The sequence below is a fragment of the Branchiostoma lanceolatum genome, chromosome 9 (assembly GCF_035083965.1).
Source record: "Branchiostoma lanceolatum isolate klBraLanc5 chromosome 9, klBraLanc5.hap2, whole genome shotgun sequence".
In the NCBI taxonomy this organism is placed as follows: domain Eukaryota; kingdom Metazoa; phylum Chordata; class Leptocardii; order Amphioxiformes; family Branchiostomatidae; genus Branchiostoma; species Branchiostoma lanceolatum.
In genome coordinates, this window is record NC_089730.1 from 2,989,802 (window position 1) to 3,008,662 (window position 18,861).

General features: G+C 39.8%; 1 protein-coding gene across 1 annotated transcript; it reads right to left on the bottom strand.

The window, feature by feature from the left end:
• On the bottom strand, window positions 1–12,866 carry LOC136441402 (mitochondrial-processing peptidase subunit alpha-like). Its single transcript, XM_066437682.1, has 12 exons — window positions 12,757–12,866; window positions 10,885–11,084; window positions 9,465–9,544; window positions 9,040–9,122; window positions 8,097–8,199; window positions 7,226–7,318; window positions 5,809–6,081; window positions 4,972–5,183; window positions 3,927–4,017; window positions 3,503–3,565; window positions 2,952–3,096; window positions 1–1,308 (listed from the first exon to the last, which is right to left on the bottom strand). Exons 1-12 carry the CDS (start codon window positions 12,804–12,806, stop codon window positions 1,139–1,141), a joined length of 1,563 nt encoding a protein of 520 aa, XP_066293779.1. The 5' UTR covers window positions 12,807–12,866; the 3' UTR covers window positions 1–1,138.
• Window positions 12,867–18,861: the final 5,995 nt, after the last annotated feature.

An 18,861-nucleotide genomic window follows, 5' to 3' on the forward strand; every position in this document is an offset into this window, starting at 1 on the left:
TAAGACCGACATCTTTATTCATTAACCTTTACTAACTAGTTACTTCACCATCAGTTAGCCAGTTAACCCGCTTATACCTAATAATAAACACTAAGGTCGCGAGTAAAAGCTACATTTCTGTAACATTGACTCATCACCAAACAAAACATTTGACTTATAAAAACTTTACAAATACAAAACAATGACTAGAGACTTAAGTCACATTTGAGCCACCATGTCACAATACACATTCTTAAGGTCGGTCCGTAGTATCATTTATAAATTTTCCAGAATCTTAAAACAATACAATCATTGTTTGTCTCACTATTGTTTGTTGATTTTACTAGTCATCTTTTGCAAACGCACAAGATAGATGTGTCTTATAAACGATCTGGTCTTACATTGTATTTTTCTCCTCTAAACTTACGTTAAGTCTGCATGTGGGTGGTATACACATTATTCGAATTTTTGCCCCGATACATCTTTCAAGTAAAAGTATAGGTCAGAAAACGAAAAACAAGTTATGATTGTGAGGGAGGTACAAGTATGTGCGCTCAGTATGGAGACATATAGGTACGAATGATGATTGTACATTTTTCGTAGGAAACAGAAAAATAAGAGAAGGTTACTTTATAAACTAGGTCAATGTCCTAAAGGCCTTGGAAAAAAATGTTGTGTTTTCGGTTACCCAACAGCCCCTAGGAAAAACCTGCCGACCCTAGCGTATTTTTTGTTTGACCGCTGGCAAGGTACATAAAATTTTCCATATCACATCTCACACTTACATCTGAGTGATGAAAATTCAAATTAGAATCCATCAAGTCTTGCATATTTTCTTGCAGACTTCCTGCATGTATGTTTCACACTTTCTTAACAGATTAAGGCTTTGAACAGTTGATGTAAGAGTTTGTAGCAAAACATCTTCTTTGTCCAGTTTATTGATACACTAAGTCTTGTCATTGTACAATGTATATCTGTACAAATACAATACGATGTTAAAAATATGATGTTGAAAATACCAGATCAATTTGGTCAAAATTTTAAAGGAAAAGAAAAAAAAAAGAGAATCCATACCTACTGACCCTATTTTTTTCGTGGCAGTAACCGGAGACACAACATTTTTTACTTGGGCCTAAACCATGGCAACGTGTTTCCATGGCTACCGGAACAGCGTGAAGCGGCGCGGCATCTGTCCGTCTCGGCTGGCGAGTCCTGTCTGTATGTCCTCGTACGAGTGGAGCTGTCGCAGGTCGCCCAGCGCCGCGACGGACGGTTTGGTTTCCAACATCCGCCGAGCCACACGCCGAATATCCTCCTCAGTAACGGCAGCTGTGTAACATTAGAAAGGAAAAGTCAGCATTTCCTAGGAAATTATTATTTCTTATTAGGAGATGGCAGACTTCACCCCCTTACTCATACTTTGAGGACATCCAAAACTACTTATCTGTTGAAATCAGTCAGATTGTAATCAAACACCTGCTTCCTAAAGCCCCCTTCTCACTGGATCCGCGGCACGCTGGCGTCGTCGCTGCGTCCTAAACTGGATTTGTGTTACCCTTCACTTTATGATGGGAATATCATTCAAAACATACAAGTCCGACCAAAAAAGCACACAAAGCTTAAAAAGGTTTGTTTTTTGTCGATGAAATTCGCTGAGTGCTTTGTCAATTCGATGGGCCGCAGCTACGCCGCCAGCGTGCCGTGGATCCAGTGAGAGGGGGGCTTTAGGGTTAAGGGAATGTTGTTTGAACGTGTAATAAATTTCTCACGGATGTACATGATGAGATAGTTTGTGAGGAAAATCTCCCCTATGACAAAACCAGTTTGTGTGGTTCAAATTCATCTATTAGATCATATTTGGCCACATACTGAGAAAGGCAGATAGCAGAATACCTAAAGTCACTTTTGGAGACCTGTTGGAAAAAAAAAAAAAAAAAAGAACACCTACCTGCCACAAAAAAGCGTTACAAAAACTCTGCTATCCTCTATATGACTGAACTGTTGAGCAAATGTGAATGAACAGTTTCCTCCGCAAAGACTTTTGTACCAGAATGAACTCCTAGGCACTTCTTCGTACAGATGACTAAATAATCAAATAATCATGCACTGTAAATAGTGAAGTCAATGTCATTTAGTCAGCTCTGAGTTCAAATCCTATTTTAATGTGTTGACTGAGATGTTTTAAATATTCGCTATGTGAGCAAGGTATTAACAAATACAACAATATACTCCATGTTTTAAGCACACAACCTAGTACCAAACTTTAGAGTACTGTAAATGCAGATATGTTTGTGAGAATTTAATTCGAGGTAGGGAGAAAATTTAGTGAAAAAAACGCGAACATTAAACCACCACAAACATTTCTGCATTTACAGTAACTCTCCCTAAAAGTGTGTAATACTAAAATAGTATACATTATGCAAATACCATTATAATTCATACATTCTTATTTCAAATCTACAAAGTGGTATGTCTAATAAAGATTTCAACAGATTTCAAAAGGGGAAGACCCAAAACCATGTGGACAAGAACAGTGTCAGACGACCTATAGACCATGGGGCTCTACTGGCGATCAGCTCAGACAGTGGTGCAGATCAGACACAAATGGAAGAAAAAAGTTGCTAGAGAATCTGATGTTCCAGTGTCACAAGTCGGGTAGCTGCCTCACAGTTGAGCTCCTGGTTCCAATTAGTTGGTTACTTGGAGACCCCGGTTCAAGTCCCAGGGTCAGGTTGAGACTACACTATCTTTCAGAAGGGACGTAAAGGGGGTCTAGTGTTTGAGAAGGTGTCTCGAGCACTTTCAAGGGAAGGGCTAGCAATACCGCCCTATAAAAATATACCCTGCCACAGAAACAACACACAAATTTGCTAACCTACATGTCTCTAGGCACTACAACTGCACCTGGTCAACTACAAATCTACTGTCTAACTACTACTTCTACTCCTATGAGAAACCCTATTTGTACCCACCAATCATGTCGCAGAACTCTTGGGGAGTTTTCCTGGCGCTGTTGTTCAGCACCTGCCTGCCTATGTCCTCAAACACGATTGGTCGAGCCTCCAGATTCATCATCAGCATTGACTGCAGCTGGGTCTTGGCTCGTGACAACTCAACCTGAGGGGAGGGGGATTCATAGAGAACCAGAAACTTAAGGCAACATTTGCAAGCAAATGCATAATGTTTTCCTTCACATAGTGAAAAATTATCATGACAAACTACTGCTCTTTTTATTCTAACTCATACATATTCATGCATATGGTGACCAGCTCACTCTAGCACTTGCTTCATTATAATCGAACACCACATGGTGTCTACTAATCTATCAGTAACCATGGTGACAGCCGTCTAGTCCTAGTCATTGACCTTATTTGTTTGGAACCAAAAAAAGAGAACAAAATGGTAGGACAGACTATGTTCCCTTCTGTGAAGGTAAACATAATAGACTAAACAGAAGAACTTGGATAAGAGGAAAAGTTCATGAAGACAAAACCATCTCTGCTTGACAAGAAATGTAACTTACCCCTCCAACTGGCCCTGACATTCTGACAAACTCTCGCACTAACACACCCACCAATTCTCGAACCTGAGGGACAAAAGAAAGACCATTTCTAACTGCGAGTCTAGGAAGTTGCAATCAACATGTAATAGTAATACTGTAAAATGCATTTAAGTTTGCATGTTTTTTATTTCATGCTAAGGCAAAAATGGTGGCGGCAATATAGTCATACTGCTACAGTATTGGATAAAAACGTTTGCATAAAACATAAAACTACCACGATTATTTCTGCATTTTATAGTATTATGTTTTGCATGCTACACATCAAATTTTCATTCACATGTTTTCTAGAACATACGTATAATAATGATAATAAGTGTCTGATATTTAGACTAATGTCTAGTCTTTGTAATAGATCAAAACATGAATGTGGTATGTCGTACTGTACCTCAGTAGGGTGAGCACTAGCATGTATACAAAACAGACCGGTATCTTCATAGCTGTGGTGGTATGCTGTGGCATTGTACATCCAGTGGTACCTGCCAGGTGGAATAAAAAGTGGATTTTGATTCAATATACATGTACAGAGAACATCGGAAGAAAAACCTTTCGAGATCATCGCCACAGTCAGTGACTTCTTTTATGACAATTATATGGATATACGACAAGTATTTGTCTTTAAAAAAATTGTCTAAATTCCTTGCCACCTGTACTTACATTACAATTAAATCTGAATTCTAAATTTCATAACAGACTAGAATTGCAATGTTTTAGATTTGCAGTTTTAATGTGAAACATAGCCATGTACATTAACAGTGGCAGAAATTAAGATATCATATTACAATGAATGTTGAACATTTATCTGTCAAGTCAAGTCAAGGCCTTTATTTTCTTTTGAATGTTTGTTCAGCCACTCGGGCCACTTTTTAACAATCTGTACCTGTATATAGCTGGTATACTGAACTAGACTAGACTAGACTCCAAAAGAGAGTGTAATATGGTGCATATCAAATATGTACAAGCAGATGTGTGTAGGTAGAGGAATCCCTAGCTTACTGAGAAATGGACATGGAGTATGACTAAGGCTGTGCAAGGCAGAGCAAGGCGGCACAAGGCTGTATGACTAAGCCTGCGCAAGGCCGTGCAGCTCGGCACAAGGTTGTCCATTCCCCCTGGGACTTGCCACTTCCTTCATCATGTACCTTTGAGATTTATCTTGTGACTCAGTCTGTCAGGGAAGATGTCAAACATATAAAATGAGTAACCGAGTGTGTGAAGCAAGACAGACTGGGATTAAGGATAGACAGGAGAGGACATGCAGAGTGACTTGGAATAAAGATCTTCCCCATCGGCCATGGCAACAACTGGAGTCTGTCTTCACTTTCCATCGGAGAACCTCTCCTGCTATTTCCTTACAAGAGTATAGCCAGTATAACTGTGTTTTGATTATACTGAACTACCTGTCACACATATATAATTTGCATCTTACTCACCTGTTGAGCACATTAAGGTACAGCCTTGTGTACATGCCCTTCCCAGGACCCCCTGCGGAGAACGACCCGCCCCCTCCCATCATCATGTTGAGCACGGCGAACGGGATGAAGTCGGCCTCGTTGTAGGAGCAGCTCTCTAGTCCAATCACTACGTGGGTCAGCTCGGGGAACTTGTTAGGACCCAGGCTGATGTTGGACATGTCTTTTTCCAACTGCAAGAGAAGGTTATAAATAGAACATGTATTGAGTTGTAACATTTGTACAGAAAATCTACAGAAAAATCCCCACATGGTCGTTGGACCATCGCACACCGGGGCATGCCCCTACTCTTTTTCGAAAGGTGTGGTGGCTTCTTTAACGTGCGCGGGGTGTGGCTCTCCCCAAACACGGGACCTCCATTTAACGTCCTATCTGAGGGATGTCCCTAACCTAGGCTAGGTACTCATTTACACCTGAGTGAAGTGAGGAAAGTCGTGTAAATTTCCCTTTCCCAAAGGCACAAGATTGGTGACATGGTAGGATTCGAACTCGGGACCACTTGGTTCTGAGCCAAATGCTCTGCCGTTGCACCGTTGCACCACACGACCCCACATCACCTTGACAAAGGTATTTTACACGACTTTCCTCACTCCACTCAAGTGTAAAAATGGATATATTATATGTGTGGGTCACGACACCAGCAACATGTGTCCCATGTGTATTGCACTGTTGCGATTCTAATAAAACCAAAACCCACATCATGGGTCATCAGAAACACAGAAACACCAACAAGCTGAAACCCCCAGAAACATTTTTTTTTTTACTTCTTTGGGGTGAGGAAAGAAAAAGACTACCAACCTGTCTCATCCCCCCTGTGTACTGTGCAATGGACTCATCCACCATCTTGACCGGGTATCTCCCCTGCCCTTCCCACGATGCCTTGTTCCCCACGATGTACTTGTTGGCCGCCTCCACCAGTGCTTCGTGTTTTACGCCGACCCCCGCCAGAACCATGCGTGATGGGACGTAGTGCAGCGACAGGTAGTTGAACAGCGTACTCTGGTCTATCTGGAGAATGTTGTCTGGGGGACAGAGTTTGGGTAGGCCGACTGTGTTGTCTCTGAAGGCAGCCTAGAAAGTATGAACAAAAGTACAGTTTAAAAATGTGTAAAACTAAAAGGTAGGTATGTTGATGAAGGTTAGACATCCAGGTACAAAAAAGTTACTCAAGCAACTGGATAAAATTTTGTCAAAACAGTCAGACGTTTCGGACATCCATCACTGACGAAAGATAGCAAATGCTGTCTGAAAGGGCTGACTGTTTCAAAATTTTATCCAGTTGCTTGTCTGAGTAACTATTTTTGGTGTAAAAGGTAGGTAGTCCAATAGTCTTTTGAGGCTGTAGGGGCAGTTGGTTGTTATCCACTTAGGGCACGGTATTGGAAGGCGGAGCACGACCCTCTGCTTCCACCGCCTTTTACATCCCTAACCTACATGTAAGTCAGGTACCAATTTTTACACTTGGGTGGAGTGAGAAAAATGCCTTTCCCAAGGGCACGACATCGGTAGCACATCAAGGGATTCAAACCCAGGACCGCTGGATTCTGGGCCAAACATCGTAACCGTCACACCAACACGACGGCTTTAAAATGTGTACTATATGCAATAAGCATGCTCCAACTTGTGTCATATTTAAAGGTAGCCTTCAATATGATAAAGGAGTGTGCAAACATCTGCTATGAACTATAACATGAGAACACTGCTGCAAGACCTAACAAAACCTATCATTTGTTAAAGAAGAAAAAATCGGAGACCTGAAATGTAAAAAAATCCATTCTTGAAATAACTGTAAAATGCAGAAATGTCCGCAGTTGTTATATGTTCGCAGTTTTCACGTCAACCGTTTTAACATGAACTTAAAACTACCATGGACATTTTTGTACAATACTGTAGCAGTATGTGACTATATAGCGCTACCACCGCAAACACTCCATTTTTGCCTTAGCACGAAATAAAAGCCATGCAATCTCAAATGCATTTACACTATATGGATGGATAAAGGACAGTAAAAAACGAACACATTTACATTGAATTTCTACTTTTAGTTATCTTTATTATTATATATAATAGGGAATACAGATCCTGTACTAGGTTTACCACCACTTGAGTACAGATTCAGATTCTGTACTCAAAGATTAAAAAGATTTGCCATGCAAAGACTTGCCATTATGGAAAGATTTGCCATTATGGAACTGAGGTACAGACAGATACTCACAGCATGGATAAGTTCAGTCAGCAGAGGTTCAGGGTCGGGTCTCATGTTCAGGTCCTCCAGCTCAAACTGGATCGCTCGTCTGGTGTCCTCAATCTGTGATTACAGGTACATTTTTATTTCTTGCAGTAGATTCAGTCTTAATAATTTACTGCACTTAATAGAGTGTGTTGTACACATCCAGGTAGTAAGATACGCTTAAAAAGACAAGCTACTATATGATATAGAGTATTGGGCATTCATAAGGACTTACAATTTGTTCTAACTGAAGTTTGTGTAGCTCTATCTTGTGTTGATCTAGATCTATGATGTACATCCATGTAGTGCATTGCTCTGGCTGTTTATTAGCAAATCAGTGGAATAATGTATTACCAGTTTGACAAATGAATGGCATTGGTTTTAGCTGCACAGAAATAATTTTGGATGCACAACATGAAATAACGTAGAGTATCAGAAAACGTATTTACAAACCCTACTCCTTCTCTTAAGAATTTTAATCTGAAATTCTATAAGCTAGTATAGCTAACTTCCAAATTTTTAATTAATACATCAAAGTTCAACAAAGGTCATATACTTTTTCTGATACTTAAATATCAAGAATATTCTGTATACTTGTGTACAATATTACCTCTACCCTATGGCCTACAAAAATATGTAGGTGCACTGGTGCACCACAGTCTAAAATTAGGAGCACAGGTCCAATTTTTGGTGCACAAAGGTGCACATGAGACCAGTCTAGATCTTTCAAGCTCTGTTCATCACTCAATTATAGTTATAAAAGAAATGTACAATCTTCATTGTATGTCTTGGATGATGATGATCAGCTTAGCACACCGTTTTCTGTCACATCTAATTTAAAAAAAAGGTGCTTCACCTCTAACTCAGTGATGTTTGGTTTTAGAACGACATCAGACAGTAAACTGACTACAGGCTCCACCTCCTTTCTGTCAGCTGATACTGCATACATGATGGTGTCTCTGAATGGGGACAGAAAAACAGAATCAGTCAGCTGAGACAATGTACATGTCTTTGATAACAGATATAATAAATAACCTGCTCTGGCATAGAGTGGTTCATCTACCAATGTAAGGGACTCAATGAAAACTGTGCACTGTAGTGGCATCTATCAGTATCAATTGAGAAAGATCACTGTCTGTTCCAGTAGCCTTGTTGTTTCCTAGAAATATATATTATGGAGGAAGATGAACATGGGGTACAAGAAGTAATGCAGCCCAACTGCTAGGCCATCTGGATCAAATTTTGTGGATCCGTTGACTGGAGTTTGATGCTAGGGTCGGACACCGAGGGCAGACATGTTGTAAGGAATTGCAATCATCATTTACAATGTAAGATGGTGACGTAAAGCAGGCGGCTCCGTGTTTCGGGCGTAAGCTTCAAGTTTCAAGTGCCAAACCTCTGCACGTTAAAGAGCTCAACACAGTTATTGGGAAGAGTAGGGGTGACCCGGTGTGCTTGGCTAAAAATGTGAGCCGTAGCGAAGTCACATTGCATGCGCACTAGCTACATGAACTTGAAAAGGCAATATACTGCACTTCAATTGAGGATGACTACTTTATGAACTAAAAAATCTAAGAAATGGAGAGGATATACATTATACGAGGAGAGAGAGAGAGAGAGAGAGAGAGAGAGAGAGAGAGAGAGAGAGAGGGAACGAGAGGGGAGAGAGGGAGAGAGAGAGAGAGAGAGAGAGAGAGAGAGAGAGAGAGAGAGAGGAGGAACAAAGAGAATATAGGAGAGATGACAGGGGGATATAGGGTTGAAGGAAGAGTGAGAGACGGAGGGAAGGAGCGTCCCACCTGGATGACTGACAGTCACAGATGCCGCCATATTTCTCCAGCTGCTGCAGGATGTCGTCACGGTTACCAAACCTGGCGGTGGACTGCGGACAGACAGGGACACATACGGTCAGACTGTGGATGTCTATACTTGGGTACTTAATAAGGAAACAGTGTCTCTACCATTCCATATCCAAAAGAGGCCCTTTAAAGGACATGCACAGCAAGGGCAGTATTTGGTTTCTCAAAGTCTCACGTCTAATGTACTGACAATTTCTGAGGTCACACAACAAAAGAATCTGAATACCAGTACTGCAAAGAGTGGACTTTGTAAAAGTTTGTGTATGTATGGACTTCATGGGAAGACAATTGATTACCTGTGCAGTGGCATCCAAGACCATTCAGATCGTGAATAAAAACAAGAACCATAGACCGTAAGAACTTACGTTAAAAGCGAGTTTCTCCAGGAAGTGAGAGATGCCGCTGGGGAATTCAACCTCATGCCGGGAACCTGAATCTACAAGAACTGGAGGAAAAATATGTTTGGTTACTGCTACAGATTGTGCATGCATAGATACATACAACTCTGACTAGAGTTGTGTACGGGTACAGTACTAGTGCCGATACAGTACCGGGTACAATCAATTAGGTACAGGTCCAAAATACCTGACCCTGCTGTATCAGTACTGGACCTGACTCAGGGGATGGCCACTTTGACAGATAGAATTACTATGAAATTACCGTGGCAGTGCTCTAAAGCCACTCTAATGCACAGAAAACACATTTGCATGCATGGCTGGAGTCAAATTTTAATCTGTGTTTTCATGAAAATAATACCTAGCACAATCAAATATTAAGTTTTTACCAGTTCAAACATGCTTTTGTCCTTATTGAAAATCTAGCATTTTCCGAACAAGTAGTTTAGGTACAGGTTCAGGTCCGGACCTGTACCTTAACCCGTGTACCTGTACCTAAAATTTGTTTAGGTACACAGCTCTAACTCTGACACATTATACTATATACATGCCAACTAATACATGTAAGTAATATATTTTTGATCATCTCATCAGGGCTGTCTCCATGACACGTCCTAGGACAGAAATTTGTTTTTTGGGACAGACAAAAATGTCCCCCCTCCAGCCCAAGAGTCTGAACTTTTTTAAAATTGATAGAATTGTATTTTCGTAAGCATAAAGTGACAGATTTAACGACAAAAATTAACAACATGGGCTCTAAGACAACAAGTGAGACGGATAAAACTTAAAAGCTGGAGACAGCCCCGCATCTCATCATGTATTATTCTCTTACTAGTACTTACATGCATACCCATAATACAGAACTTCAACTTTACAGCCCTTGGAGAACATAAACAACGTGTAATAATTAACTATTCACAGCAAAATACTTTTTCATAGTAGTGTGCATAGTCCGGCTAGTGGTTAGGGACTCTGAACCAAGAGGATGGGAGTTTGAATCCCATCTGTTGCTGCTCACCCAACATGCACAATACCAGAAAGGGTTGCAGTCCTTAGGACGGGACATTAAGCCATGGTCCACTGTTCATTGTGCTTACATGTCAAAAAGACCTACTAGTAAGGGAATTTCCCCTGTACAATGAACCTGTAAATATAGAATACAACACGGTGTATTCTGTATTGCCCCATCGTGTGTTGGATTGCCCAACAGATATAAATAATCTTCTCAATCGTGACCAGTGGAAGAATATTTTATAAATATAGCTCTTCAGTGAGCTAAACTGCTTCGAGATCACTTTCACTTTCTATCATTAGCCCATTCAGAAACAAATCATATCTTGTGACATCATCTTAATCTTAATTCTTATGAAGATTAAAAAAAATAGTCTACCTCCAACTGTACAAAACTGCCCAAACTTATTCTCTGACGTGACCTTTAACCCGTTCTCCAGCGTGGTGATCTTGGTGTCGTACGTCTGGTTGGAGACGGTGGCGTACTGCGGGACAGGCAGGCTGGGCAGCGGTTGGCTGAGAGGAACGGACCCAGGGTCACCGCTGCTGCAGAAGTTCCGCAGGCCATGGGGCTTCTTCCTGTCATCATTGTGAAAAAAAAATACTGAGTCATGTACACCAAAAATAGTTACTCAAGCAACTGAATAATATTTTGAAACAGTCAGACATTTCAGGCATCATCCGCTGTCTTTCATCACTGACTAAGGATACATGTAGGACACATGTATCCCAAAACTCTGAATAGATATGTTAATGAGGTTAAGACAATCTAGGGTGTCTTGACATAGTCTTCAAAAGAAGATTAATTCAAGACAAGGTTGTATGCTAATAGTTCAATTAGCTACAGTAACTGTTGTTTTAGTACAGTAACTAAATGTTGTTTGTCCAGGGGTGGGGGGCAATGCATTATCCCATGGTATAAAACCTGGTTTCCCAGTCCTATCCTTAGTCACTGACGAAAGACAGCGGATGCTATCTGAAACGTCTGACTGTTTAAAAATTTTACCCAGTTGCTTGAGATATTGAGTAACTATTTTTGGCTTATCTGTAAGTGGATGTCTAACCTTCATCAAGATAGAGTCATGATTCGCCGTGGTGGCGCAGTGGCTAAGGGTGTTTGTCCCAGAACCCAGTGGTCCTGGGTTCAAATCCGGGGGCCCCGGATGTTGTGCCCTTGGGAAAGGCACTTTGCACGATTTTCCCCACTTTACTCAGGTGAAAATGTGTACCTAGCTTCGGTCAGGGACGTCCCTCGGATAGGACGTTAAATGGAGGCCCCGTGTTTGAGGAGAGCCACACCTCAAACCTCAGGGTGTGTTATGCCATGAGGCAATTTACCAGGTATGTAATAAAAACAAATACAAACAATTATGGTGTGACTGTGACAAATTTTTCAGTCAAAAGCTTTGTTGTATCGATCTTTATTTCTTTTTGATGCATCGAAATCCAACTTTAACATATTGAAGATTCTAAAGTCCAACATTACACCATGTATTGTAAGGTTTGATCCACTCACACTGGGATGGACCCCTACTCTTTTCGCAAAGTGTGGTGAGTTCTAACATGCTTAGAACAGGGTCCTCCAGCAAACGCCCTATCTAAAATTAAAGCATGTCCGTAACCAAAGCTAGATACTCATTTTCACCTAAGTGAAGTGAGGAAATTCGTGTTAAGTGCCTTTCCTAAGGGCACAATATAATATTTGGTGAGTCGATAACACGACAGGATTCGAACCCCGGACCTCTTGGGTTCCCAGGGCCAAACACTCTGCCGTTATGCCACACAACCCACCAAGAAGAATCATGATATTCATACAAATCTCAATCAACAACGAACATCAGTTGATATTAAACTTGCTAATGATTAAGTTTATGGTCGTGACCTCGAAATAAATGTTATGCGTATTCATAAATCATAAAAATCATAAATGGACGTTCCATACAGAATATTGTTACTGCCCTTTTAACTTTTTGTCAGTTGTTATTTCGATCCGATCTAGATCTATCAAATTTTATACAGGACAACACAATTTGAGGCATTTTCACATGGCAAAACAAAATGATGCAAAAAAAACATGTGCAAGTTACGAAATTATGACCATCATACAAGGTACTCATGAAACTGCCAATTTTTCGTAAATTTCATTGAGTTTCACGCTTTAAATACCACAATCCTTATACTATACTATCATATCTATTTTTTCCTAGATGAAAGAATCATCAATACACGAAAACTCCGGAGAAAAACTCACTTTAAACCGTAAATATTCCGACACCTCGCCGCAATTACCCGCGCCGCCATGTTTCCTTCCCACAATACCTTATGCTCTGTAACCCTTCACCTCTGACCACAACACCTGATGACCCCTCCTGGCGCGAACCTTTTAAATCCGCACACCGTTCTTGTTATCTTCGCCGAGTACTTGTACTCGGAGAAGATTATGTTTTCGGTTGAAAAATCTGTTGGGTGGGTCTTTATGTATGTCAGGAGCATATCTTCAGAAACTTCAATGAATCTTTATGATTTTTGGTAGTTGTGTAGTTGTTGTGCAAAGGAAGGTCAAGTTCAAAAATGGTTTACCTGGCGTTTTCCAACAGTACTGCAGCAGACTTTGCATTTTTTTGTGTTTGTATGTAGGCAAAAAAAGTGACGGAAACGTTGATGGATCTTCATGATTTTTTGCAGGTGTGTAGATGTTGTGGAAACGGAGGTCAAGTTCAAAAATGGTTTCCCTGGCATTTTCCGTCGGTACTGCAGCGCGCTTTATATGTGTGTGAATTTGTATGTCGCCAGCATAACTCGAGGTGCTGTTGACGGCTGTGAATGATATTCAGTTGGTAGGTAGGAGTGTTAAAGAGGAAGGTCAAGTTCGATAATGGGCCTCCTAGCTGATGATTAAGGTACTGCAGCTGAGTTCTAAATTTTGTGGTCGAATTTTCTGGAAGTGCCAGGTTCATGATTTTTCACCAATACATAGGGTCTGGAACAGGGAATAGGTGGTGTAAGTTTGGCCCCCCCTAGCGGCTTGTTTGGACCTGCAGTTGGCGTTTTTGTTGAAACCTTTGGAGGCTAATAACTACAGAGGGGTTGACAGATCGTCATGATTTTTGGTATGTAAATAGCTTGGGTAATGTTTTACATAATCAAATACATATTATGAAAACCAGGAACTAATTTGCATAATAAATGAAGAAAGTTTACTAATCCGCTTAAAGTTTGTGGTCGAATTTTTTGCAGGGACTAAGGTTATGATTTTTCTAGTGGTAGATAGATCTTGGGGCAGAGAGTAAGTGATGTAAGTTTTGGCCCCCTTGCGGCTTCCCTTAAAATGCAGTGGGCCTATTTGTTTGTAACTTTTGAGGAGGATAACTCAAGCAGGGGCTGATGGATTAATCTTGTATTTGGTATATATGTTCCTTAAGTGATCATCTGCATTATGATACGTTCATTATGCAGATCATGACCTACTTTACGTAATAATTGGCATATATAGGACTGCCGCACCATAGTACGCGGCATGCGTTAGTTCACACCTGGCGTCCAGAATCTAGGTCAACAGCTGGCGTCCTGAATCTAGGTCAACAGCTAGCTTACTAGCTGGGCAATTGAAAAAACAGGGCTAAAATGTATCTGTTATGTTTGGTATGAAGATCTTACGATTGATGTAACATGGTAATTATGCCAAACAGGACCTAATTTGCATGATTAATGAAATGTTTTAAAATGCGCTGAGTTCTATGTTTGTGCCCGTTTATATGCATTTTAGTCGTATTCTAGTCTTTGTGAAAGCTTGTATCAAGGTCTGCATATTCTTCAGTTACCAGGGCTAACCCTTTGTAACAGCTTTAGCCTTTGGTAGCCCTGGCTGTACTTATCTACAGCCGAAAAAAACAAATAAAAACAAATCACATTTGAAAACTGTGTTATCCTTCACTGAGAAAAAGAGGCTAGTAATCATCGATTATAATCGAAACATCAATTATTCAAATGACCTCATTTGAATTATTGCTAAGATTATACTAAGATAATAACACTATGCCCGTAAATGACAGGACTTTTTATATTCATGTTGGGCATTTAAAAATAGCTGAATCTGATAATTGACATAGCCAAGCCAAGTTAAAAAAATAAGATGCTGATTATGCAAAAAAGGGTCTAATATTTGATAGAGTTATACTACTTCACTACGTTTCGAAAATCCATCCAGTTTTATTGCGTATCTTATAACCTGGATGTCTAACTGGCATTGACATTCCATGAGAGGAATTTCAGACCTGTGGCATATCAAGCCACTGAGAAAGATCGGAACATTGATAGATGTTATCTAAGCAACTAAAGACTAGAATTTAATTATTGTTTAGAAAAATGGCTATGTAATGCCATATTGGTAAATGGCGGGAGTTTGGTACTTGCATCTGTCGGTACAATTCATATTATTTGGCGAAGATATGAGGTCGTGGAACTCTAGTTTAAAATTATTATCTTCTTGAAAAAATATTTTTCATGGGGATATTGTTTTGCATGGCGTTTGTATGTGTGTTATCTTGTGTGTATGTTTGTGTCACCCGACGCTTTTAATCAGCATAACTGAAGAACGTGATGATATTTGGTATGTGGGTAGGTGCTGGGAGGAGAAAGGTCAAGGTCCCCCTGATATGTGTCATTGGAACTGCAATGGAGTATTTGTAAAAATCTTCCAAGGCGAATAACTGAAAAAAGGAACGACAGATTTTCATGTTATTTGGTATGCAGTTGGGTTGGACAGAGATGTACAAATTGAAGTGCTAATTATGCAAATTTGGACTGAATTGGCTTAAGTAATGAAGAATATCTACTCCTCCATTGTGGGTATGTGCTTTGAGGTCGCACCTGTCGAATCTATTGGTCTCTTATATAGGACACGTATTCCCCAAGTCCCAACAGCTGGTTGTTCTTCTGCCCAAAACCAAGTAGATGTGGGGTGGTAGCTCTACTAATGGTATTGCAGAAAGTTATATGTACCTTATTTTCATAGTACGGATATTATATTTGATACGTAGGTACCTTCAGGACAGGTAAATACACCTGACAATAAATTATGCTAATGAGGACCTAATTTGCTTAATTTATGCATGAACTTGTATTTCCCTAACCTTCAAAGCTGCAGATGTCATATTTGAGATGTAGATACCTTTAGGAAAGGTGATTGCACCTGGAAATAAATTATGCTGATGAGGACCTCATTTATATAATGTATGCAGAAAGTTGTATTTCCCTTACCGTAATGGCTGCAGATGTCATATTTGAGATGTAGGTACCTTAAGGAAAGCTTAACAGTCTTGCCCATGAATTAACCTAATGGGGACCTCATTTGCATAATTTATGTATAAATGCATATTTCTCTTGCCGCAAAGGCTACGGATGTCATATGGGAGATGTAGGTACTATTAGTAAAGGTCAGTAAACCTGGTCATAAATTATGTTAATGAGGGGTTTATGCATAATTTATGCATATCCCTTGCCATAAAAGCTACGAATGACATATTTCAGATGTAGGTACCTTTAGGAAAGGTGACCACACCTGACCATACATTATGCTAATACTGACCTCGTTTGCATAATTTATGCAGAAACTTCAGAATTCTCTTACACTACAGTAAATGCTAAGGACGTCATATTTGAGGTGTAGGTAACGGGAGGGGAATATCCTGCATTTTCCCGAAAATGTTGCCTTTCTAGTTTCTATCATTTACGTGGATACGCTCTGGCACATAAAACAAAACAACCAGTGGCAGCAACAAATAACTAGGGCAAATAAAACACATCATATATAAAAACAAATTGCATAGAGATTTTGTTGTGGATTGCTATGCCATCGACATTGGCTAGGGCAATGTTACATTTGCACAGTTGTACGACAGACTTGGTTCAATGGCAAGACCAACTTTATGTCCTGTGGTTAAAGCAGCATTTTTTTTTTGCTGGATTTTTTTTTCTTTTTTTCGCCCGCATGCATTAGTTTTTGGGATGTCATCCTTAGAATTATTATAAGATGGTGTGGCCTAAGGAACTGGTACATACTGGATGGGGATCATGATACATTTTGTACTGTCATGTGACTGTCAGTACTACTGAAATCAGTACTGTCTAGTATCAGTTCAGTTTTCTCAGTTATTTCAGTTTGCCAAGGACTTAATTCATTAATCATAGATTAAATCAAAACATTTCTAAAATACCTTAATTTTGTACCTTTCAGCTTACAACATCCAGATTTCCACACAAACATGTCCTAATTCGGAATGCACATACACATGATACACATGCGGTAATCAACTGTTTATTCTAAATTAAAACCTTAAGATTTTCTTGCTATTCATAGCAGGGGGAAAAATATGAATTTTTGATTATCTGTGATTTTCCTGAGATGATAACATTTTCGCATCTTGTTTCGTAAGAAACTAGTTGTCTTCAATTTAAAATCTTAAGTTAACTCTAGCTTTACTCTGAGTAAATAAACGTAAACAACGTTACGCAAATGAAACTTGCAGACGAATTTTAAGGGGTGTTTTACGCATTTTTTGTAGTAATTATTACATTTGATATTTGAACAGAAAATTGTCAAGCATGTGGTCAATAACTTGAGAATTTTGTGATCATTTCTTGACCTCTGTGACACTAGAACAAACTGTTATTACTGAAAAGATAACATAAAATAAAGAAGCAAGTTTGCATTTGATAAGCCTTGTAACATTATGTCAACACTTGAAACATACGAGTGTTGGAATTTCTGTCCATTAAGCTGCCAGTCCCGACTTAAGTACTTAAGTAGGGATACAGAAATATGCCTTGTGTGCTGGACCCGGTTATAACCGGGATAGGGTATTCCCCAGAACAAAACAGCTTTGCGTGCGTGTAGCGCGCGAAGCCGGGAAGTTAGGGGAGTTAGCGCCGCCAGGTGTTTCGCGGGTTTCGTGAGGGAGGTCAGGGGTCGAACATTTTTTATTTTTACTTGGCTAAAAAACCTGGCAGCTTAAGGGTTAAGGATTTTAGCTCACCAATTGTTGAAATGTAGCTTTCTAATTCTTAGTTTTGACTGGAAGGATTGGCGCCGCCATGTTCTTTGTTTTTTTTGTTTGTTTGTTTGTTTGCTTCTTTGTTTCTCGTTTGTCGCAGTGCACTCAATCTCTCTTGTATATAGCAGCAACTTTGCTGGAACCTACATTTTGTGGGTTAGGACAGTGATTAAAAAAGACTTACTTGGTATCAATAAGTAAGAAATATGAGTATTTTTTCTATCTTTTTGAAATCAATGTTATTATCTAATTAACATACATAATTGCTATGAACATGTTCTTTAGCGAAGCATAATCTATGCAGAAACTCATATTTCCCTTTCCGTAAATGCTACGGATGTTATATTGGAGGTATAGGTGGCGTTAGGAATGTGTGTTATGCTAATGAGGACCTCATTTTTATTATTTATGCAGACACTTCATATTTCCCTTTCCGTAAATGCTACGGATGTCATATTGGAGGTGGCTTTAAGAATGTGTGTTATGCTAATGAGAACCTCATTTTCATTATTTATGCAGAAACTTCATATTTCCCTTACACTGAATGCTACGGATGTTATATTGGAGGTGTAGGTAGCCTTAGGAGAGGTGAATACAATGTAATGCGTGTTATGCTAATGAGGACCCCATTTGCTTAATTAGTTGTTTTTTTCAATTTTATAAAATTCAGCTGGTCCATTGCTATCAATCACAGGTTGTGCGCTGTTAGTTGTAGGAGGGCCTTCATGCCCTTTTCGTAAGCCGTAATCAAGCCGCCTTTTTAGTCTTCGTAATCCGTAGGCAGCCGTCCAAAATCAACGTAATTCGTAATCGGTACACCAGCGGTGACGTGTAATTGGTCACTTTCATTCTACGAATTACTGGGTACACGGCAGTTTCCGTTATGCAACGTAAAACATAATCTATGAATTACTAGTAAAGCGTAGGCTGATTTCCAGCAAAGTCTCCCAACATGAAAACAAAATTGCCCCTCAAAATGCAGGAAATAGTGTTTCAGAGGGTGAAGATGTCAAAATTTTCCCGTGAAACATTCCCCTGGACTAATCTAAAATTGTTGCATCTGCAAGGCAGAAATGTTCTGAGGGCGTCGCCCCGAAATATCAAGCTGAAACTATCGTGTATTTTCCATTAGGGATGCCATAAAACATAGTTTAGTCTGCAAGCCAAATTTTACCTTCAAAATGCATGAAATAGCGTTTCAGAGGGTAAAGATTTCACTATTTTCTCGGGGCGCATGCCCTCGGACCGACCACGGATTGTTACACCTCCGGTGAAAAATGACGGTAAGGAGGGAGAAAAAAAAT